Here is a 25,449-nt window from a genome sequence, read left to right as displayed (position 1 = left end):
AAGACAAATGGATCAGTGGGACAAGACAAAAGGATCCAGGAATCGATGCATACATATGTGATCACTTCATTTGCAGCCAAGGTGCCAAGTCCGTTCAGAGAGGGGAGGAAAGTCTCTAGCAGATGATGATGGGACAATTAAGGAGAAATGAACTTCAACTATGCCCTCACTCCGTGTACAAAAATTGATTTCAGATAGCTAGAACCCTAAAGCTTTTAGAATAAAACTTAGGACAGTATCTTCATAACTTTGAGATTCACAAAGATGGGGGCAAAATAGTAACCGTTGTACATTGCTGGGAAGAATGTAGAATAGCACAACTGCTTTGAATGGGAGTTTGGAGTTTCTTAAAAGGTTAAATATAAATTTACAATACTGGAGTTCCCGGTGTGGCTCAGTGGTTAACGAATCCAACTAGGAACGACGAGGTTGCAGGTGATCCCTGCCCTTGCTCAGTGGGTTAAGGATCCCGTGTTGCCCTGAGCTGTGGTGTAGGTCGCAGACGCGTCTTGGATCACTCGTTGATGTGGCTGTGGTGTAGGCCGGCGGCTACAGTTCCGATTGGACCCCTAGCCTGGGAACCTCCATATGCCATGGGTGCGGCCCTAAAAAGACAAAAGACGAAAATAAATAAATAAATAATTTACAATACCACGAGTTCCCTGGTGGTCTAGTGCTTAGGACTCAGTGCTTTTACCACTGCGGTCTGGTTTCAGTCCCTGGTATGGGAAGTGAGATCCCACATCAAGTCACTGCATGCTGCAGCCAAAAAAAATTACCATATCATCCAGCACTTATATTCCTAGATAATCTATCCAAGAGAAATGAAATCGTATGCCCACACAAAGACTTGAATGTGAATGTTCACTGTGGCCCTAGTCATAATAGCTTAAAAGGGGAAACAGCCCAGATGTCCATTAAGCAATGAATGGATAAATAAACTGTGGCATAAGCATACAGTGGAATACTACTCAGCAGTGAAAATAATGAAACACAACATGAACGAACCTCAAAAATGTTACGCAAAGTGGAAAAACTAAGCACGAAAGATCAGCTATTGTATGATTCCATTCACATGAAGTGTCCAGAATAGGCCAATCTATAGACAGAGTATGTCAGTGGTTGCCCCGGACTGAGGACTGTACACAGCACGAGGGATCTTACTGGTGACGGAAATGTTCTAAAACTGGATCATGGTGATGGTGGCACAACTCAGTAAATTACTAAAAATCACTGAATTGTTTTAAAAACAGAAGAGTTTTATTTCATTATTATTATTATTATTGCTTTTGTCCTTTTTAGGGCTGCTGCCGCGGAATATAGAAGTTCCCAGGCTAGGGGTGGAATCGGAGCTGTTGCTGCCAGCCTACACCAGAGCCACAGCAACACAAGATCCGAGCCGCATCTGCGACCTACACCACAGCTCACGGCAACGCTGGATCCTTAACCCGCTGAGCAAGGCCAGGGATCGAACCCAAAGCCTCACGGTTCCTAGTCAGATTCGTTTCCACTGCACCACGATAGGACCTCCAAAAACAGAAGAATTTAATGACATGTTAATTATACCTCAATAAAGTTTTTTTTTTTTTTTAACATGGTCAAAGGACTGGAACAGACACTTCACAAAAGAAGATAAAAGAATAGCCAATGACGGGAGTTTCCGTCGAGGCACAGTGGTTAACGAATCCGACAGGAACCATGAGGTTGTGGAGGCACAGTGGTTAACGAATCCGACAGGAACCATGAGGTTGTGGGTTCGATCCCTGCCCTTGCTCAGTGGGTTAAGGATCTGGCATTGCCATGAGCTGTGCAGACGCAGCTTGGATCCCGTGTTGCTGTGGCTCTGACGTAGGCTGACGGCTACAGCTCCGATTCGATTAGACCCTTAGCCTGGGAACCTCCATATGCAGCGGGAGCGGCCCTAGAAAAAGCAAAGAGACAAAAAAAAAAAAAAAAAGCCAATGAGAACATGAAAATGTGTGTACATCAACTTAATTTTAAAAAGGGAGAATAGGAGTTTTCTTGGGGTGCAGCAGGTTAAGAATCTGATGCTGTCACTGCTGTGGCTTAGGTCGCTGCTGTAGTGCAGGTTCAGTTCTAGGCCTGGGAACTTCCACATGCTGCAAGTGTAACCAAAAATAAATTAATTAAAATAAATAGGGAGTTCCCATTGTGGCTTAGTAGTACTAAACCACTAGTATCCATGAGGATGCGGGTTCAATCCCTGGTCTCGCTCAGTGGGTTAAGGATCCAGCGTTGCTGTTAGCTGTGGTGTAGGTCACAGACGCAACTCTGATCCCATGTTGCTGTGTCTGTGGCTGTGACATAGGCTTGCACCTGCAGCTCTGATTGGACCCCTAGCCTTGGAACTTCCATGTGCTGTGGGTGTAGCCCTAAAAAGCCAAGGAAAAATAAATAAATCTAAAAAGAACATTAAAAGGCACTTACCATTAATCATCCTTACAGCATGATGCCATTCACACCCTCTCAAAGGGCTAAAGTCAAATACAATGCTCACAATTGGTGAGATTGTAGAGCAACTGGAACTTTCAGTTGGTGGGGATATAAAATTATGTAAACCTTTTGGAGAAATTTTGGCAATTTCCTTTGAGATATTGTATCAAGAGAAATGAAAACATTGGTTCCTCAAAAGACTTTACCTGAATGATCACAACAGCCTTATTGGTAAAAGTTCCAACTTGGAAATACTCCAGATATTCATCAGCTGGAGTGGGTAAACAGTTTGTGGTATGTTTGTGCAACAACATACTACTCGTCAATAAAAAGAAAGAGCTGTTGATAACACTCAGCAGCATAGATGAATCTCAGAAATATGTCGAATGAAAGAAGCCAGACTCAAAAGAAGGGGTACTTAAAAAGAACATTGTTTAAAGCCTCACTACAGGCAAACTCCTCTGGCTGACGGAAGTGAGCAAATGAGGGGAGAGCAGGGTGAAATGAAATAATTCTCTGAAATGATGGATATATTCTCCACCTCGTTTGGGGCGACAGTTATATAGGCACATGCAATGCCCAAACTCATTTATTTATTCCTGAATGAGCACTTAAATTGACATTGATCACTGAATGAGCATTTAAGATCTGTACATTTTGTTGAATACCTCAAGAAATAATTTTTCAAAGAAATTTTTATAACATACTTCCCTTATCTCTAGGGCTTTCCGAAGTAGGTTTCTTAGGGTGAAATTAGCCATTGTAAAGGTAAACTGGAACATGTGATATGACAGAATTGGACTTTTTAAAGACGGTAAATGTGGTATTAGTCTTCTCAGGCATGTCTCTTTCCCTGGACTCCATTTCTTTCCCTGCCTACTGATTGTTTCAGTTTAATTCTCTGCCTTTTCCTGTTGTCCCTGGTAGAATGTATTTATTTTCATGGCCTTAACTATCAACTTGCTGGAGCTGGTTCCCTTATCTAAATCTGTAGCATGTCCTTTGCTCTGAATGCTATTTCTGTATTTCGTGCTATGTTTGAGACTTTCTGATTGCTCTACCAGCGCTTCAGATAAATATTTTTTTTTGGCCATGCCCACAGCATGTGGATATTTCAGGGCCAGGAATTAAACCTGTGGCACAGCTGCCACCCAAGTCAACGCAGTGACAACACCAGAACCCTGACCCACTGAGCCACCAGGGAACTCTCAGATAAACATACTTAAAACTGAATTTCACATCTTTCTCCCACAGTCACCGCATCCCTCTTTCTGTCGTAGGTACCATCCTCAGCTCCTCTGGGCCAAATCCTTTGAGGCGTATTTGCTTTTTCCTCTTCTGTTACTCTCTTCCCTTGTATAGTTCCCAATTCCTGTTGTTCTTTATTTTTTTTTTTCCCCTGTGCTTTGCCAATGGATTATTATGAAAATTTTCTAACACATAGAAAAATTGAAAGAACTTTTCAGTGAGTATATATATTATCACGAACATTTTGCTATCTCTGCCTTTTCACGTAGCTACCTATCCCTCTCTCCTCTCTGTGTCTCTCCATGGTTTTCCTTTTATGTCTTTCTCTGCCTTCCTTTTACCCACCACACCCTTGGATTATTCTTGATCTTTTTCTTTCCTAGTTATTTCTCCAATATGTCTTTTATGCCTGTGGTCTGTAAAATGGTGGTGTTCCTGGTGTGTTCCAGCTGCCTATTCAGGTCCAGAAAGAAAATGTCAGAATGCTTCTATTGGGCAAAGAAATTAGGCTTTTCTCTATTTTATCTACAGAAGGGCAGTGGCATTCTGCCTCATCCTGTTTATCAGATTATCATGTACCCTTCCCGGAGTGTCTTGACAAAAGACTAGAACTGGCACCCTTTCTCTTGTCAAGAGCCCTATAAAGTTTTACAGTTTACTTATGTCCAGTTAAGTGGATTTATAGACTATGTTCCATGGTTTTTAGTCCACACAAAACTGCAATGTGACTTAGAAAGATTTCTGCAAAGACACTGCCAATTGAAGATAATGCAGATATGCAAGCCAAGGTAACAGTGAGAAAACATTAGAACTGACACTTCTCATACACCTCATGTGAGCTTTTTTAAACCACATTGAGGTAAAATAGTGACAATTACTTATTTAGTATTCATCTCCTTTTAAAATTTCTATTTTTGTATGCTCTATTACAGACATTTTATTATTAGAGTCGTGCATATATGTTTATATATACACACACATATATATACACATATCTCTCTCAGAAGTACATGTACAGACTTTTTTTACTGACAAGGCTGCATGATCAAAAAAGCTTTTGCTTTATTGTCTATTAATCTTTCTAAAATATACCTGCCTCCAAACGTCTCCCTTGCTCAGGTTAGTGGCCATTATAGTAAATGGCTCCCTACTATCAGCAGAGTAAAGTCTAGACTCCTTGGGGACGCCTTGAAGATTTTTTGTAACTGAACTAAATTCTTTATTTCTTCCTCAGAATATTTTCATGCCATACATATAACTCATTTTTGTCTTTGCCTTTGCCACAGTCCCGTTTCTTCTGCCAGGAACCACCCTTGTTCCCTGTGTCTACCTGGCCCATAGCTACTTATCCTTTTTAGCTCACGTCTAAAGTACATATTTTTTTTGTAGCTTCGTCTGTCATTCTCTTCCAGGTTGGGATTAGATGTTCTCTCATCTGCACAGCAGTACCGCATGTGTATTTCTATTGTAGTACTTACTACACTGCACGGGAACTAGCTGATACCTACATTCTGTAAGAGCCTCGATTTTGTCTTATCTGTGTATTCCTTCAGTAAAGACTTAAACGTTTGGAAGAAGAGGAGGAGGAAGAGAAGGGAACATTCTATCTTTCAGATTATTTTGGTCGTCCTTCTTGAAAATAATGTTTAATCTCTTTAAGGTTCTGGGGGAAGCAATAAACTATAATTCTGTCTTCATCCACTCTTAAAAAATCAATGGAGAAATAGGACACAGGAAAAAGATGCAGTTAGAATGCTGTCTGATGAGTGAACATAGCTTTAGCTCTGCACCTTTATGGGCTTGCTAAGATTTTACCCCTGCAGGAAGCAGACTTGAGCACTCAGTCTCTGGTCTGTGTGTTCAGCTGTTTTGACTTCTCGCACAAGGCAGGCATGGCAAATAGACCAAATTGCACCCTCTCTGCAGAGAGCCTGGCATCTAAAACAGCAAGAGAACTCGAGAGGCCCTGAGCCAAGAAGATTGAATGCATTCTCTAAAACTCACTAGTCAGATCCGATAAGACCTTTTTTCTCTTTTTTTTAGGGCCACACCTGCAGCATGTGGAAGTTCCCAGGCTTGGAGTCGAATCGACTGGCCTACGCCACAGCAACTCAGTATCCGAACCACATCTGTGACCTACACCACAGCTCATGGCATCGCTGGATCCCCAACCCACTGAGCGAAGCCAGGGATCGAGCCCACATCCTCATGGATACCAGTCGGATTCATTTCCACTGCACCACAACAGGAACTCCATTCTTCCTTCCTTGGAGAACAACGTAAAGGGTTTAGAGAAAGTGGAAATGTTTCTCTGGGTGACTGTGTCCTCCTGATGCTCTTTACATTATGGAAGACCGTCTGTCCTGCTTGGCCCAGGACTAACCTGGCTTCTTCCTTGTCCCAACATAATTATTAATGGTATTTCTTTTTCCTCTCAAAAGTGGACAGTACATTTTATGGTCATCTCGATTATGTTTTTCTTAAGATAGAGCAACTTTGCACTCAGTGTTCTAGAGAAGTCCATAAACTTTTAATACAAGGGCTACTCTCCCATTGCCATTACTGGGTATACTTTTCCAGCATCAACTGTACTTGCCTACGGGGACCCCAAAATTTGGAACCTGAAGCCTATTTGTTTCATGCTCAGCCAGCCATTCCCACTTTCGCCATATACTTTGTCTCCTCCCTGAATCGGGGAGAAGTAGCCCCACAATAGCTATTTCCAGACTAGACGATATCCGACTAACATTGGTAACCTCCACAGTACTTTGCACAGAGGAGATGCTCAAGAGGGGATAGTAATAATAATATTTAAAATGTCCATTGTTTAAGATATTGTTTGTATTATGCTGACCATTTAAAATCTTCTAGAAAAATCTTAGTTTCTAAAATTTTCCCTTTGAGTCCCCAGGCTTCTGATATTCAGAACCTGTGTTTTCCTAGTATATCTGATGGTTTAATTGATATACATATTTCTCTTCCACTCAGGTAAAATAATTAACATTTAAGTTAAGTGGTTATCTTAAAAATGCTACGTCAGGAATCCATTTTACCCTCAAACCACCCCTTTTCTCTTATGATGAAGGAAAGATGAAATTTTTTTTACTAAAGACATTTTTACTAAAACGTATTGAATGTCCAATGTCATTTTGGAACTTAGAGAATAGTAAAAGAAAACAATCAACTGAATAGAGCTCCACAGCAAGAAAACAACTGTAATTCATAGGCTTAAATAAGAAAAATCCGGAGTTCCCATCGTGGTGCAGTGGTTAACAAATCCAACTAGGAACCATGAGGTTGCGGGTTTGATCCCTGCCCTTGCTCAGTGGGTTAAGGATCCAGCGTTGCCGTGAGCTGTGGTGTAGGTTGCAGATGCGGCTTGGATCCTGTGTTGCTGTGGCTGTGGCGTAGGCCGGCGGCTACAGCTCCGATTAGACCCCTAGCCTGGGAACCTCCATATGCTGTGGGAAGCAGCCCTAGAAAAGCCAAAAAAAAAAAAAAAAAAAAAAAAATCCTACTTTGGGAAGAGGAAAAAAGATAAATTCATGGACTTTAGAACCAATCAGCTGCTTGATATGCCAGAAATGATTTTGCCTTTTGAATCCGTTTTTGTGGGGAATGCTTTAGTTTCTAACACAGAAAAATATGGTTAGGTTTTTCCTATCTCAAAAGTATATAAACAGATTTTCTCTTGACTCTACCTCTCCCTCAGGGTTCTCAACACAATTTTTTTTTTTTACAACCAAGTTTCCAGGAGAAAAAGAAAAGCTGTTTTTTCTTTCTTTCTTTTCCTTCCTTCTTTTTTTTTTTAAGGGCCACACCCATGGCATATGGAAGTTCCCAGGCTAGGGGTCGAATCGGAGCTGCAGCTGCTGGCCTACACCACAGCCACAGCAATGCGGGATCCTTAATCCACTGAGCGAGTCCAGGGATCAAACCTGTGACCTAGCCGGGTTCATTACTGCTTAGCCACCACAGGAACTCCAAAGCTATCTTTTCTCAAGGGCTCTGCTTCTGCTTTACTTTTCAGTACTACAGTGTGCTGAATTTTGCCCCAACCTCTTCAATGAACCTGCTTTTCTTAAGGTCACCAATAACCTGCTGCCTGATCACCAAATTTAGTGAACTCTTTTTAGCCCTTATCTCTAGTCCCGACAGCTTTAAAAAGCCCTTGCTGGCATTGACCTCTTCTGTCTTTTTGACACCATTCCCCCTGACTATTCTCACTTTCTCTGCTCCTTAAATGGTTAATGCACCTTAGCTTCTGTTCACCATCTTTTTCTATTCACAGTTTATCTAGGGGATCTTGTCTAGTGCCATTACTTTAACTACAGTGCTTGCAAATCTTTATCTTCCTGCATTTCTCTTCTGAGACCCAGCTTCCTGTTTCTAAGAGATGGATGGAGATCTGTATATCCTTATTGCATAGCCCCTCAAACCTAATACCTCCCAAATGGACCTAGATCTTCTGTATCCCTGCCCTTCCTGCTGTCAACAAATGACATCTCATCCTCCCAGTTCCCGGAGTTTAAAACAGGTTTTCACCCTCGACTTTTTCCTTCCTCCGTCTTCTTCATTGCAGCCAAGTACCATGTTCTAGCAATTGTGACTTTAAAAAACTTGGCCATCTCAGAGTTGTCTGGTGGCCTACTGGTTGAGGATTCAATGTTGTCGGTGCTGTGGTTTGTTGTCACTGCTGTAGCTCGGGCTTGATCCCTGGCCCGGGGAACTAATGCATGCACAGATATTGCCCACCCCCCGCCAAAAATATGCCCTCTTTCAGGTGTCCGTTGGCACGAGGCACTTTTTATATATTGTGTTTTCTAAATCCAAGGTGTAATACCTTTTTCCTCTTCCCACAGCTCTTTGCATGGTAGGTATCCAATAAATATTTGGTAATGTATCATCCTCATGTGTGAAGAGCCATTAACCTGGGTGCATCTTGGCCTCCTGCCCCTCTTCCTCCCTCAGCCTTCGGGTTAGTCATTGAGTCTTGTTACTTTGTCCTTCTGTCTCTATGACCCATTCTTTCTCTGTGTTCCCACCATCAATGCCCTAGTTCCAGCCGTCGTAATTCCTTACCTTGGCTGTTAACGATGTTCTTGTTGGTCTGCTTTTATTCTCACTCCACTTCATCTATGGCATCCGTTATCACTGTTACCCATAATATTTCTCAAATATAAATTTCATCATGTCACAGTCCAGCTTAATCAGTTTCATCGTCCTTAAAATAAAGACCAAACTTCATAACCCAGCCCTCTAGAGATGTGTTTTGGTACTTGCTTATAAGACAAGCCCCCTGTATACAACCTTCACTCTGGTCCCATCAAATTATTTGTAATTACTACAAATGGCAGGCATTCTTAACACTTGGGTGCTTTTTGATCTGTGGAATGTTCTCCCTCTCCTCAATCCCAACGCATCCTTTAAGGACGGTTCAAACATCACCCTCTTTGAGAAGGCTTTTCTTTTCTATCTTTTTTGGGCTGCCCTGCAGCATATGGAGTTCCCGGCCAGGGATCAGATCTGAGTCACAGTTGTGGCAACACCAGATCCCTTAACCCACTGTGCCAGACTGGGGATTGAACCTGCATCCTGGCTCTGCAGAAACGCCGACAGTCGTGTTGCACCACAACGGGAACTCCAGAAGGCTTATTCTAATAACCCCTTTACCAGGCAGTAGGTGTCATTCCACAGCACTCCCCCAAAAGCTTGTGTTTATCTTCATTGTATCACTTACTTCCTTTGTCTTCATGTTTCGACTACCAACTCCTTGAGGCCAAGAACTGTGTTGTTTCTAATTTTTATTTTTGCATTAGGAAGGAAAGAGAAGGAAAAGCAGGTAGGCAGGGGAAAACGGAAGAAAAGGGGAAGGAATTCAGTGAACAGATTGACTCACTGGTTAGTGTATAAACTTGTTATTTTAGTTTTGTTTTTATTACCTTACGTAAGTGGGCAAATAATAACCACTTCTTTATCTGCATGAATCTGCTCTGCAAAATAACCCGGTTAATGTTACTACCTGTGAAAGTTTAAAGTGACTACTGAAAGTAATCAGAAGATAAACTACCAGTTTGTTTACTCACCTAAAGAAAGGGCTATACTTCATCTGTTAGTTGCGAATTGATTTAAGTACTAACTAAAATTAGCTAATTTCCACATTAACACTGAAATATATTTATGTTGATCTTTGATTCTTTTGTTTGTTTGTTTTAGGGCTGCACCCAAAGTATATAGAAGTTCCCAGGCTAGGGGTCAAATTGGAGCCGTCAGCCACAGCAACTCGAGCTCCGAGCCACATCTATGACCTACACCACAGCTCATGGCGATGCTGAATTCTTAACCCACTGAGCGAGACCAGGGATCCAACCCACATCCTCATGGATACTAGTTAGATTCTTTTCCACTGAGCCATAGTGGGAACCCCTGATCTTTTGTTAAACATTAATACATCCTTTTTAGTGAATTTTTAAGCTATCAAATGGAATGTTTCAACCAGCTCAGTAGTTGCTTCGATTTCCCCAGAATTCTCTAAAGATAAAGGGTTAACTCCAGTTGTGGAATTCATCCTTACATAACACGACTGAGTCCCCATGCTATTTCAAGAAAATTTCTATTAAAGAAAAATATCTCTTTCATCAAAGATCCTTAATGATGATGCTTTAGTAATATCACAGAGCATGTTTCACAGATATAATCCAACAAATACTCTTATCCACGTAACAGTTGCTTGGTGCCAACCTAAAGAAAAGCACACAGCATGAGAGTTGTAAGTTTTATTTGGGGTCTTGCTGAGCACCACAGCCCAGAAGACAGCCACTCAGTAGCTTGAGGACCTGCTCTGAGAGGTAGGAAAGGAGCCAGGATATGTTTTTTTGTTTGTTTTTTTGTTTTTGTTTGTTTGTTTGTTTGTTTGTTTGTTTTGGCTAGGAGATACATGCAGTCAAGCATACATCTTAAAAAAAGATGACTGTGGGAGTTCCCATAGTGGTGCAGTGGTTAACGAATCCGACTAGGAACCATGAGGTTGCGGGTTCGGTCCCTGCCCTTGCTCAGTGGGTTAACGATCCAGCGCTGCCATGAGCTGTGGTGTAGGTTGCAGACGTGGTTCGGATCCCACGTTGCTGTGGCTCTGGCATACATAGGCCGGTAGCTACAGCTCCGATTCGACCCCTAGCCTGGGAACCTCCATATGCTGTGAGAGCGGCCCAAGAAATGGCAAAAAAAAAAAAAAAAAAAAAAAAAATGACTGTTAATCACAAAGAACAGATACCTCTATTTAGTAGTCTTGGTACTTTTCTGTGTATGGGAAGATGCGAGGATCTGGGGCCATTGAAATTCGTGCTGCTCTACGCATCTAATTATCCAGGGGCCCTGTTATCCAAAGCACAGAGTGCCTCATCCTGTTTTGTTTTGTTTTCATCCTGAATGCCTTTCAGGAGGCACTGTTCTGGGTGACTGCGGTGGGTTGCAACTTAACCCTCACAGAACTGGATGATGAGTGATGCTCTTTGTTCTTTTCTTGTTCGCGTGGGTCATAAAATATTGTACTGACTTAATTCATGATTGTTTGCTTCATAGCTGTGGAGGATCAAAGTGAACCGAAGTGTGTCCTAGTTCTTCTCAGTTGTTTTGATCTGTTTTCACGTGGCAGTTACTTTTCAGCGCTTCTCATTTTTTCCTTCTGAGACACTTCAACCAGGTCCTTCAAAGGAAAACCACAAAGTATACTCACCAAGCTTCAAAACCACCAATTAATATATATACACAGGCAGAAAAATATACTGGAGAAAAGGGGTGGAGGTGATTCAGAGCTTTTCATCAAGAGGCTCGTCATCCATTCTCTCCTTTTGTTCTGAATGTGGAATAATACCTTTTTTAGAGCATAGCAGTTTGTATTGTTTATTAGGTTCTTTATAATGGAATTTTTATTTCCAAAGTCAACACATCATACTGAAGCTAAAGTTAATATGTAAATATATAGAAAATATATGAAATGAATTAAATAGTACATGAAATTAATAAGTCCCTTGATAGTTCCTAAGCCTGTTTGCTCTCTAGCATGTCATTCGTATGTGTGTATGCACATGTGAACATGTTTGAGCATAAAAGAAAAACAGTCTAAAAGAAATTGAAAATAAAAAGGTGGTCATCATAGTGCACAGCTGTAGGTTTTTAAAAAATACCTTCTTGGAGTTCCTGTCATGGCGCAGCAGAAACCAATCCGACTAGGAACCATGAGGTTGCGGGTTCGATCCCTGGCCTCCCTCAGTGGTTAAGGATCCAGTGTTGCCGTGAGCCATGGTGTAGGTCGTAGACGCAGATTGGATCTGACATTGCTGCGGCTGTGGTGTAGGCCAGCAGATCCGATTCGACCCCTAGCCTGGGAACTGCTGTATGCCATGGGTATGGCCCTAAAAAGCCAAAAAAAATAATAATAAGTCCTGCTTGCTGGGCTCCTGTATATAATTGATAGCAATAAAAACTACCTGCTAAGAACATTCCTGCCAACTTAATCCATGTCTGACTAATAAAGCCATTGTTCAGCTGCCTTACCTTGAAAAACAGACAGAATAGGCGGGAAGGAGGATGTTTTTCTTCACAGGGACAGTTTATGTTGGAAAGGTCAGAATTTTTTCCTTTTAATTATCAGAACTTCAACCACCTTCAGTTTTTCTGATTGTATTTTACTGGTCAGTTACTTGCAATAATGCATAATAACCTATATAAGATATTTCTTTGTTACTATACGCAAATGTACATTCTGCACAAGGCACAGTGGTAATTAAGTTTTCCTTCAGATGCCTAGATCAAGTCGATGGAGGGTAAAGTAGCTATTTTCTTAGATTTTAAGCAAAACTAGATTGTCTACTTGAAATGGCAAAAATCCAAGGCTGGACCTTCCTGTGGGGAGAAGAGGGTCAGAGTGTAATAACTTGGGGGAGGGAAGGATTGGGGAGTTTCGGATTAACAGATGCAAACTGTTATACATAAAATGAATAAACAGCAAGTTCCTACTGTATAGCACAGGGAATCATATTCAATAGCCTGTAAGAAACCATAATGGAAGAGAATACGAAAAAGAATTTTTTATATATATATGTGATATATATATATGTATATCTGAGTCACTTTGCTATATAGCAGAAATTAACACTATTATAAATCAACTATATTTTAATCAACTATATTTTAATGTTTAAAAAGGAATATAATAGGGAGTTCCCTTGTGGCAAGCAGGTTGAGGACCTGACATTGTCACTGCAGTGACCTGGTTCCCTGCTGTGGTGAGGGTTCCATCCCTGGCCCAGGAACATCCCTATGCCTCTGGTGCAACCAGGGGAAAAAAAAAAAAAAAAAAAGAATGATAACAAATAATTGACAGATCCTTTATTTAATAGTGAAAAAATTAACAAGTACCTGCTGCTCGTATTGACTACAGGGTGTGTCTCACATCACTGTTATCAAGCTTTTTAAATGAAAGATGTATACCAGGCGATTTCTTAAATAATTAGCATTTTTATAGCTGGTGATTCGCATAAACACCTTTTGAGTTGAATGTCATCTTTTGTTCTGGGCTTCTAATTACTCTCTGAGATGCTCACTAGCTCTTGAAGAACCACTCAGCCTCAAAGCTGTTGGTTTTTTGAAAGCGAACCCTCAGCTTTCTGTCTCCCAAGTATTAGTATAATGAAATAAAAGCCAGATTCTCTAGATAAACTCTTCTCTCGATAGTTTTGAAACTGTCGTTTCGCTCAGTTCTTTTCTCTTTTTTTTGTGCAGAACTTCCCTATGGCTGGGAGAAAATAGAGGACCCTCAGTATGGGACGTACTATGTTGAGTAAGTGTGTTACCTCGGTTGATGTTCTCCCAAATGTTCTCCTTTCATCGCACCACTTTAGGGAATACTGAACGCAGCACTTTGTGCTTCTGCAGTCGAGCTTTCAGGTTCTGCCACCAGGGGAACGAGAAGGTGGGGACAGTGAACGTGTACTTCACTGACTTTTGAAGTACGGATAGAGAGCTGCCCCGATGATTAACAGCTGCAGATGTTGTCATTGCTTCTCCAGCCTCTGAAGAGGAATATTGGAGATAGAGAACTGAAATAAGGGCACCAGACTAAACACACTGCCAAGGTCACCTTCCACACTGTACCTGCATGGTGCTGAAAGCAAGGAAAGGACTTGAAGGGTATTGTACCATAATGGTCCAGAGATTTGAAGTATGTGATTCTCTCTTTCAAGGAGTTAATCAAGGAAAGCTCAGTATTCTTTTGGGGGGTGCGAGGTGCTTCTCACACAGCTGTTGTGGTTAAATTTAAACATAAAGCGTGTCGGAGTTTAAACTGTTGTGGTTTAGGCCCCTGTCCGTGTTAGCCAGAGAAATTAGGAGAAAGTCAACATCTAATTTTTCTTTGCCTTTTCTTCTCTTCTCTAATTGCTATATTGTTTTGATCATTGGGATTGCTTTCTTTCCAGATGCTATAGATAGAATTTTGACCCCAGGCATCTAGTATCAGGCAAATAATTGCATCAGAAAGGTTACTCTACCTGGAAGCTAAGTATCTGCACCAACTGCCTAGGTGGTGAAGGCAAAATGATATTTTTACCTGGAAAAATAGCAAATATGAGGATCTTCTTGTTTTATGACTGCTTAGTAGTATTTCCTCACTCGTTGGCATAAACCAGTGTCACTTCCCTAAACTCTGAGTTCTCTTGTAACCTTAGTCTTTATTCTAATGTGTAGGCTATTACTTGAGTCAGGGTGGTTAGAAAGATTTTTGGAATTATCTCTTAAGATCTAACTAAGAAAATGACTCAGTTTGACCCTTAGATCTATAACTTAATAGCGTTAATATTTCAGTTCTGTTGAAAGGTTATATTAATTTTATTTCCGTAGTGCTAATTTAATATCTTTCTGATACTGTGATGTGAAAAGTATATAGCAGCTCTTTTGTTATGTTTTTCTAAAGCACATTTAGTTAAAAGAAAAAATTTTTCTCGTCAAAAGAACCTTTGAAGGCTATCTGAGAAGGATTTGTGGGGGTTTTTCTCCCCTCATAGTCAGCCTATTTAAAGTGGGCTTTAATCCATTACTACTTGCCGCTAATACTGCCAAACATCTCTGCACTAATGATTCTCATTCTCGTACTATCTGCTCCAAGTGAATTTGAATACATGGTCAAGAGGTGAAAGACATTTGCCTGTTATAAAATCTTAGGCTAAAAGATCTGGTTCTCATTAAGCAAAGATATACTAATGTTGAAGCAAGTTCAGGGCAAATCCTGAAGTGACCTGCTCCCAGCTGCCGTGGAGGTATGTGAAATAGCCTGATTAGAAGCAACGGCAGTGGCAGCAATGTGATTTTGTATGATTGTTCCCAGAACGAGCTCATTTTACAGGAGGGTAATTTATTAGATTAAGAAAAAGCAAAAAAAAAAAAGAAAGAAAAAGAAAAAGCAGGCTGTACTCAAGATGCACATTAGTACAGAGTCAGCTGAGCTGTGGAGTGTGGCCTGATTCCCAGATTAGGTAGGCTTTGAATCTCAACTATAGTAACCTGCAGTGAGTTTACTGGTGGAGATAAAAAGCTGTTACTTGAATGGCTACTCTTTGGCTCTCTTAGTTTGTCAAACCAGATGGCACAATGATTGCTCTTGGCAGGAGCCTTGTAGTAGTAACACCAACGGCAATGGCAAGGTTTTTTTGGTGAGTATTTGTTTTAGAAAATGAGATTCTGAAATGGATTAATTTCTTTTTGAACATAAAATTCTTCCCCAAATCTAATGGCAGGCCTTCCATAAGAATGCTTATGTATTTAGAATTGTTGTCTTACCATATTGCTTTAACCGTCTTGGTGTGGTTAGGTGACAAAGTCAAAATATACATCTGCTTACATATCTCAGCTCTTCATAAAGGATCATGATTTTGTAGAGATGAATTCTTAAAATTCATATATTATATACAAAATCTTAATACAAATGAGATCTCAAATTTCATATTATATATTTAATTATGCTTGTTTGCCACCCTTGTTTAATTTTTCTGATAATCTGTCATATTCTCCTCTCTTACTTCCCATAGCTAGTTATAAGGAAAACAAAATCTGTTACTTCTTAATAATATTAAGGGTATAAGTAACTAAATGAAAAGGAGTGTTTTTACTGTTTTGTTTGGGGGGGGGTATTTAACCTAGGTATTCTAAGGTAACAGATGCAATTACTCCCTTCACTAAAATCTTACATTTTTTTGTCAAAGAATTCAGGAAAGGGATTACTCATTTGCATACTTCTACTCTCTTTTCCCACACATTACAAAGAGTATAAATACAAATTACTACTTTTTATGTTCTAATGCCTGGGTGGCAAAGTGAGTCATTCTAGCTGATGACATTAAAGTGAGCCAAGGTTCTTGCTAAACAGGTTTATTCTTTTCCAAGTGTCAGTTTCTAGGTGTTTTATTTTTTCAAGAATATGTAAAATATCAGTACCTAATAAATAACTTTAAAAATGGTACCTACCTTAACACCAGAAATCTTCATTTTCACATAGGGTTAAACAGTTAGCTCAGCTGATAAGGTACCCCCTCATTGGGAGAAACAGAGCATACTTGAGTTTGAGCGAAATCAGAATCCAAAGACTGTCAAGTAGAACTTGCCATTTTCAGAGCTCTGAAATTAAATAACTACATCTGTTCCAGGGTTAATAATGCGCTAGAAGCCTAAAAGGCATGGCAATGGATACTCAGAAGCCAGCATACCTTGCAGTAAGGTTTTTTTGGTTTTTTGGTCCTTGCTGCCCCTCCTCCGTCAGGATTAGTGCTCACAAACCGCAACACCCATGTTGCATAACTATATGTGGATTTTGTAATATTCAGCTTACCTGAAACAATCATAATCTGAAATCCTAGTGATTTTGTGTTTAATTGTTGATATTACAAATGTCACCTCCTGATAAAATGGATTCTATTGGAAAATGCACATCATTTGGCTGAAATACATTTGTACTATAAAAGTACTGGAGATGCAAGCTTACTGTGTATAAAATAAACAACGCAGTCCTACTGTATTGTACATAGAACTGTATTCGATGCCTGTGAGAACCCATAATGGAAAATAATATGAAAAAATACAGATATATGCATAACTGAATCCCTGTGCTATATACACCAGCAACTAACACAACATTGCAAAGCAACTGCACTTCAATAATAAATAAATATGTTAGAGTATAATTCTCCTTGCTTCTGTATTAGACCTATTTGCAATCTTAAACTTCTTTTGTACAGTAGTTGTGTTCTTAACCAACTTACACTTAACTGACTTGCCAGATCATCCGATGCTCAGTTCCCTCTGTGAAACATGCTCTTGCCCATAGGCTACTGAATCCGATAGGCTAATGATCTCCCCACACTCTTCTGCTTCCCCCGTAGACTTGTATGCTTTCTAAGAATCAGTTGTGATTGTTCCTAAGTCATAAAAACCAGTTAAAACTTATAATTGCATCATTCATTTAATTATTACATAGTTTGACAGAACTTTAAGTGTGAAAGAGTTGCTCTGTGATGCAGTTTGGTAAAAGCAACTCACTTTCTCAGTTGCTGCTAAATGACATGGGTTGGAAAAATAAGAGTAAAATTCTAGAAGGCTCTGTCCTCAGATTTCTTCAAAAGTGTCTTCACAGCTGCTTTACTTTAGAGAAACTTAAAACCCTCCTACATTAACTGCCTTACAAAAATTTAACTGATTAATTACCAGCAGTTCCAATTGTGTCATGTATGAGGGCTTCTGCTATAGTTTTGAAAACTGTTACTAGCTATATTGGGAAGATTTCTAAAGACGCTGTTGTGAATAGTTCACCAGCTTGGACGTGTAGGTATCTTCTGTGGCCCCTCTTTAGTTACCAAAAGTTCCTTCCACTATGACTGACCTCTCAGCCTCTCTGGGTTCCATAGCTTAAAGATTCTTATCTGTCCCTTAACCCAAGATGATGGAATGGTTTGCTAGTCCATTTATATGTAATTCTTTCATATGAGACTGAAATACTTATTTTTCTACATTTTATAGTCATCTTAACCAGAAAACCCAGTTTGAAAATCCCGTGGAGGAAGCCAAAAGGAAAAAGCAGTTAGGACAGGCCGATCCTGGCGCTTCAAAACCAGGTAGGACTTTTACTTCCGTCTTCTCTGCTAAGAATAATTTGTGAATTTTATATGCTAAAATAATAAAAGTGAGTTTGATATTTTTATTGCTGGGACTTTGAAATTAAACAGAGAATGTCTAATTTTTGTCACTGTAAAGTGATGAATAATCTTAATAAAACATCTGTACATATTGAGAATCCTGGGATGTTTCTTGCTGCTTATATAGAAAGTATGAAATTGTTGGGAGAAGGGTTCAAAGTTTTGATTCGAAGTTTGGATTGTTTCCTAGTTTTTACAGCCAGTGTGAGATCTCAAATTCATTATGAGCTTCTCCCAAGTTAATTGCTTAGATCTCCTGTCAGAAACCGTTCAGGATTCTTCATTAACTGATATGAACAAATACTAAATAAACCCACCATAGGGAGTTCCTGTTGTGGTTCAGCAGGTTACATGGACTAGCATCCATGAGAACACAGGTTCAATTCCTGGCCTGGCTCAGTGGGTTAAGGATCCGATATTGCTGTGAGCTGTGGTGAAGGGCCACAGATGCTGCTGGGATCCTGCATTGCTGTGGCTGTGGCCTAGGCTGGCAGCTGCAGCTCTGGTTTGACCCCCAGCTTGGGAACTTCATATGCTGCAGGAGTAGCCCTAAAAAGCAAAATAACAGTAATAATAAGTAAACTCAGTATATTTTTTGCCTTACATCATTGATTCTCAAGTCAGATGGTAGGGTATTAGTAATATCAGGGTCATTTGGGGAACATTACAAACATATGGAGGTCCTGAGATTTTGATAAGATTAGCCGTGTGTATTTTGAGAAAGATGCCCAAGAATTTCTTATGTCCTACTTCTCTCTCCTCATCTCCTCGCCCTTCTCTACTTGTTGTTAATAACCAGAGGTCTGAATGGCCATAGTGGAGAAATCGAGTGGATTCTTCCCTTTTGTTGCCAAAGAAAGAAACAGTTTTTTCTTATAGCTACTCTTCAAAAGCACAGAACCTTCTCTTAAGTTTTTCATTGGATTTAGCAAAGACATTTAGTTTAACAAATATTTTGGAGCACCTGCTACATAGCAAGTGCTTTGCTAGGTGCATGTACTAAAAAATGATTAAGAGTAAGGCCGGTCTTGCCCTCAGGAGTTGACAGTCTCACAAAGGCAATGAACGGGTACAATATATGGTTAGTATCTATAAGTGCCACCCTGTATCAGTCAAGGTGCAGGAAGTGGAGCAGGCTCGACTCCCAGGTGTATCATCTTGGATGAGTTTTTAAACTCTTTGCGTCTGTTTCCTCATCCGTAAAAAAGGAATAATAGTAATTCCTATGACTCAAGGTGGTTCTGAGTATGCAAATTAATACAAGTAAAGGGCTTACAAACACCTTTCTGGCACATAGTAACCAATAAACAGTAGCTCTCATTGTTTAAATTAATAGAGACATACAAGGTACAGTGCTGGCTGGCAGAAGGGAGGGCATGCTCATCTTTGCTTTGGTGGAGGGAGTCAAGGGGGCAGGGGAACCTGTGAACAGAGGCCATATTTGAACTGGGTCTTGAAGCATCAGAAAAAGCTAAATCAGGCAGATAAAAATTTTAGAGGAGCAAGGAGGCATAATGGGTAGAGGGAACAGAGTGTAGGGTAGGGGTTTTGCGGGGTAGTGACAAGAGCTGAAGTTGAGAGGATAGGCAGCCATGAAAAGAAGCAAGTTTTAAGAAGTTGGGTATTTGTGGTGTTCCATGGTGCTGAAAAGTCAAGAAAGGTGAACACTGAGAAGTATCTGCCTTGGACTTGAAAATATGAAGGTCATTTGTCATTCCAGCAAGGGCAAGGGGGGGAGTAAAGTAAAAATCAGGTAGAATAAGGAGGAAATGGGCCGTGTAGAAGTGAGGACAGTGGATTTAACCAGCTTTTTGGAGAGCTTTGACTTTGAAAGAGAGTAGTCAGAGGACATTAACCGAAGAGAAACATGAGTCCCCATTTTACAGATGAAGAAACAGACTTTAGGAAAGATCAGGCCTCTTCCTTAGAATCACAGCGAGTGTCAGGCCCGAATCTGAACCTGGCTTTACTGACTTTGGATGCAGAGTTCTTTGTATTAGAACGTGTCGTTCCTGAAGGCCCGTGGCTTCCACGGTGCCCATCAGAGGAGATCTTCTCTCCCCACTAAACTCTAAGCTCCTTGAAGCCAGTAACCTTGTGTTTCATTGATTTTAATTACCAGGCGCTTGCCTGTGAACTAGGCATTAAAAGAGTAAGGACTTAGCCCCTGTCTTTTAGGAGCCCACAACTTAGCCAGGGAGATAGACACATCGTTTTGTTCTGTATGATGTTAGATATATAAACTATAGTGGGAGTTTCCATTGTGGCTCAGCAGAAACAAATCCGACTAGTATCCATGAGGATGAGGGTTCAATCCCTGGCCTCGCTCAGTGGGTCAGGGAACAGGCATTGCCGTGAGCTGTGGCGTAGGTCGCAGATGCAGCTCTGACTTGACACCTAGCCTGGGAACTTAAATATGCTGAAGGAGCGGCCTTAAAAAGCAAAAAATAAAATGAAATGAAATAAACTACAGTGTTGGAACAAAGGAGAGAGACTTTAAATCTGACAGTGAGAGGGAAGGAAAGGCTTCCTAGTAGCGATGGAAGTTATGCTAGTCCTGGAAGAACAGTGGTTACCATCTACTGAGATAACGTCGAGGTACTGAATTGGATGCTTTGTAAACATCATCTCATCTAAACTTCAAACTATTGCTGCAAGATTATTAATATTATTTTCCCTATCCAGATGCCTCAGTGGTATCAAGTTACAGTTGCCTAATGCTTCCATCCCAGGAATATACTTGCCACGGGGACAGAAATACTCAAAGTTTATGACCCGCCTTTCTTAGCCAACCTGTATGTGTTTGTACTTACCTGCATTTTTTGAGCACTTACTATTTGTCAAGCACTGTTTCTTAGGCTTTCTGTGCATTACCTAGTTCAATCCCTGTAACAATCCCATGAAGTAGGTACTGTTATCCCCATTTTATAGATGAGGCAACTGAGACTTAAAAGATTAAATAGGAGTTCCTGTCGTGGCGCAGTGGTTAACGAATCCGACTAGGAACCATGAGGTTGCGGGTTCGATCCCTGCCCTTGCTCAGTGGGTTAACGATCCGGCGTTGCCGTGAGCTGTGGTGTAGGTTGCAGACGCGGCTTGAATCCTGCGTTGCTGTGGCTCTGGCGTAGGCTGGCAGCTTACAGCTCCGATTCGACCCCTAGCCTGGGAACCTCCATATGCCTCTGGAGCAGCCCAAGAAATGGCAAAAAGACAATAAATAAATAAATAAATAAATAAATAAATAAATAAATAAATAAATAAAAATTAAAATTAAAAAAAAGATTAAATAATATTCCAAGATGACAACTAAATCACGAAGCTTGAATTTAAAATCAGGATTATTGGACTCATAGTTTCTCTGTACCTTTCTTATTCTCACTTTCCTGTATCTAATTCTGATAAGACCTACTTCTGACCAACTTCTAACTGGCTTTGGCTGTTTTATTACTACTTCCCCTAATTAGGCGTTAACCAAAACTTACCCTCCCCTTTGAATGTTTGTACATCTCGGTGCTCCTCTGTTATAGGCTGATTTTCTGGCTTAGCCCTTACAGACTAGTCTTGCTCTGATATGCGCAGGGATTAGAGCATGGGGTAGCTGATCAGAAATATCTCAATAGTTGACATAAAAATGAGAAAGGTACATTTCATTAAAGGTGTTTTCCTCGGGAGTTCCTGACGTGGCTCAGCAGAAGGGAATCCGACTAGCATCCATGAGGTTGCGGGTTCAATCCCTGGCCTCAATCAGTGGGTTAAGGATCCGGTGTTGCCATGAGCTGGTCACAGATGCAGCTCGGAGCCCACGCTGTGGCTGTGGCATAGGCTGGCAGCTGTAGCTCCAATTCAACTCCTAGCCTAGGAACCTCCATATGCTGCCAGTGTGGCCCTAAAAAGGAAAAAAAAAAAAAAAGTATTTTCCTCAAATACCTGTCCAAGTACACAATACCACAATACTTAAACAAATGATCTTATCTACAGTCTGGTAGGCAGCAGTAGTGGGCAGTCATGACCAGCTTACATAACTGAATAGGCTTTGACCGTGTCAGATAATTTTTTCAAGTGATATTTTGTTCAGAGATGAGTTGCTAGTTTGAATGTCAGAAACACATCAAGAGCTCAGCAATGCACAGAGGTATCACCACACGCAGCCTGACTGGCCAAACTCAGAGGCCTCACAAAATAATAGTTTACTGTGTGTGGTAATGCACTGCTGTCTGGAGTCTAAGTCTTCTACTTCGAGAAGCCCAAAATAGCTGATTTTTTTTTTTTTTAACGTCAAGTGTTTTCTTTGTAAGAGATCAGCAAATCTGGGAAGAAGATAACAAATAAAGCAAACCTACTCCTACCCCAAACCTGCCTTTGTCAGTATTTGCAAGACAGCCCTGCATCTTAAGGGAGCCAGGTCTATACTGCAAAATCTGTACAACTATACAGGGCAGCCCCAGGGATTGCTCTTTTCTGAGGTCAAGCTTTAATGCACGCCTCTTAGAACACTTTGCTAAGAGAGGCAGCGGCAGATAAACACACATAACTGATAACTCTGGGCTTGGTACTAGGGCCAGGTGTGGTCAAAATATGACATGTCACCCTTGTTAATTTGTGTCTTTAGAGAAATGAGCATCAAAACCACAGTGAGAGTCTATTGGATACCTACCTGAATAGCTGTAACCAAAAAAGCAGGCAGTAGCAAGTGTTGGCAAGGATGTGCAGAAGTTGGAAGCCTCAGACACTGATGGTAGAAACTTAAAATGGGGCGGTCCCCTTTGGAAATGTTTGGCAGTCCTTCAAAATGCTAAATGTAGTTACGGTATGTTTACGGTAACTGTTGCATTTCCACTCCCAGTATGTACCTAAAAGGAACGAAGATAGTTGCCTGTGTAAAACCTTCTACATGAGTGTTCATAGCAACATAATTCATAGTATCCAGATATCAACAACCCAAATGTTCATCAGCTAATAAATGGGTAAATAAATGTCCAAACAGTGGAATATTATTTGGCAATAAAAAGGAACAAAGTACTAACATGCTACAACATGGATGAACCTCAAAAAAAATTATGCTAAGTGAAATAAACCACTTAAAAAACCACCTATGATTCCATTTATAGTAAATGTCCAGATTGGACATATCTGTAGACAGAAAGTAGATTGGTGGTTGTCTAAGACTAGGGTGTGCAGGTGGGTTGGAGAGAAATGGGAAGTGACTCGTAATGGGCACGGGGATTTCTTTGATGTGTATTAGGGGTGGGGGGATAACGTGCTAAAATTAGATTGTGAGGATGGCTGCACATCATTGACTTGTATGCTTTAAATGGCTAAATTCTATTGTTCGTGGATTATATCTCAATAAGGCTATAGATTTGTAGAAAAAGGGGGTTTTTTTGGTCTTTGTTTTTTTAAGTGCCGCACCCATGGCATGTGGAGGTTCCCAGGCTTAGGGGTTTAATCGGAGCTGTAGCCACCGGCCTACGCCAGAGTCACAGCAATGCCAGACCCAAGCCACGTCTGTGACCTCCACCACAGGTCACTGCAATGCCAGATCTTTAACCCACTGAGTGAGGCCAGGGATTGAACCTGAGTCCTCATGGATATTAGTCGGGATCGTTAACCACTGAGCCACAACGGGAACTCCTGTAGAAAAGTTTTAACTATCTTTTCAAAAGATAATGTAAACAATTCTTTGAGGATTATGAACCTGTACAATTTGATCCCCACAAGTGCCTTATGGCAGCAGGGTGGAAGAGAGGAGGGAAAGTTTCTGGAAAAGAGAAGGGAGGTCTTACATGCAAATGTAGATCACTTTTCGTTCTAGGATCACCTGAGAAAAACTTTTAAAATAGACTTTTCAAAGAAGCTGTGTGTTTTTGTTTTGTTGTTGTTGTTTTCCTTCCTAAAGTATCCCCTCAACATGAGTAAAAGAGAAAGAAGCATACAGCTATTTACTGGCAGTGCAGGGATTCACTCCTCTCATCAGTTGGAAATTAAAGACTGCAGAAAGCCCGAGTTGTAAATGATAAAATCTGATGTATTCTCTTGTACAACAAGTTCATGACAGTTGCCCTCATCTTCCTAGTATAGTGTTTTCTTCTCTCTCTTTTTGTGTGTGTGTGTGTGTGTGTGTGTGTGTGGTGTGTCTTTTTCTAGGGCCACACCCACGGCATATGGAGGTTCCCAGGCTAGGGGTCTTATCAAAGGTAGTAGCCGCCAGTCTATGCCAGAGTCACAGCAACGCTGGATCCCAGCAGCGTCTGCAACCTATACCACAGCTCACAGCAATGCCAGATCCTTAACCCACTGAGCGAGGCCAGGGATCGAACCTGAAACCTTATGGTTTCTAGTTCGATTCATTAACCACTGAGCCACTACAGGAACTCCCCTTAGTGTAGTGTTTTCTACACAGAGCTCCATAGCTGCTTATTCTAAGGAAATAGACAGCCAAATGCGTGCCCATGGCTTTCAGGTATTTACTGATAAAGACTGTCCTTCAGGTGTGTCATTTTAATTTCTGTGTAAAGGACTCTGGGATAAGAACAAGTAAGCCCAAACAAGGCAATGATGAAGAGGTAAAGTGGACGCTTTTACCTTTCAGTTGATGTGAAGAGTCCTATAAAATAAATGATTTGTTCACTAAGAATTTTTTTCATTGATTTAGTTAATGAATTTAAATTACAGCTCTTCTTTAACTTTAGAATCTATTTTCTTTCTGTTATGATTTGTTAAATTATATAGACTATCTTAGAGATTAGCTTTGAGGGCTATATTCATTGTAATTATTATTATTATTATTTTTTTTTTTGTATTTTTTAGGGCTACATCCATGGCATATGGAAGTTCCCAGGCTAGGGGTCAAATTGGAGCTGCTGCTGCTGGCCTACACCACAGCCATAGCAATGTGGGATCCAGGCCGTGTCTACCACCTACGCTGCAGCTCATGGCAAATCCAGATCCTTAACCCACTGAATGAGGCCAGGGATCGAACCCTCATCCTCACGGATTGCTAGTCTGGCTTGTTACCACTGAGCCACGGCAGGAACTCCCTCATTGTCATTATTCTTGTCCCTCATTTCTGTGCAGATGTGGAAAAATCACATTTTACTCGAGATCCATCTCAGCTTAAAGGCATCCTTGTTCGAGCGTCATTGAAAAAGAGCACAATGGGATTTGGCTTTACCATTATTGGTGGAGATAGGCCTGATGAGTTCCTACAAGTGAAAAATGTGCTGAAGGATGGTCCTGCAGCTCAGGATGGGAAGATTGCACCAGGTAACAGATTGCTCAGAAATACTTGGAGAGTTGTGACACTATAACAAAAATTATAGTAAAAAAGTTTATATATATATATGTAATTTACATAATAAATATTATATAATAGCTATTAAGTATATATCACATGTAATTTTATATATATATAGAGAGAGAGAGAGAACTAAGTTATTCAACTGAAGAGGGAGATTCCTATATTAAAATAGTTTAGCTTCTAAACTAAGTGTATTCTAGTTTTGAGGAA

General features: G+C 40.6%; 1 protein-coding gene across 5 annotated transcripts in view; it reads left to right on the top strand.

Moving 5' to 3' along the window:
• MAGI3 (membrane associated guanylate kinase, WW and PDZ domain containing 3) overlaps window positions 1-25,449 on the top strand; it is a 239,427-nt gene that overhangs the window by 168,232 nt on the left and 45,746 nt on the right. For all 5 annotated transcript variants that reach the window (XM_001925127.7, XM_021090716.1, XM_013988138.2 and 2 more), the window contains 3 exons: window positions 13,486-13,543; window positions 17,767-17,861; window positions 25,017-25,205. In XM_001925127.7, coding sequence (XP_001925162.4) covers window positions 13,486-13,543; window positions 17,767-17,861; window positions 25,017-25,205 — 342 coding nt within the window. The remainder of the gene's footprint in view (window positions 1-13,485; window positions 13,544-17,766; window positions 17,862-25,016; window positions 25,206-25,449) is intronic.

This window comes from Sus scrofa, chromosome 4 (genome assembly GCF_000003025.6).
Source record: "Sus scrofa isolate TJ Tabasco breed Duroc chromosome 4, Sscrofa11.1, whole genome shotgun sequence".
NCBI lineage: Eukaryota > Metazoa > Chordata > Mammalia > Artiodactyla > Suidae > Sus > Sus scrofa.
The sequence above is the reverse complement of the archived record's forward strand: the minus strand, read 5'-3'. Positions and strand labels throughout refer to the sequence as shown.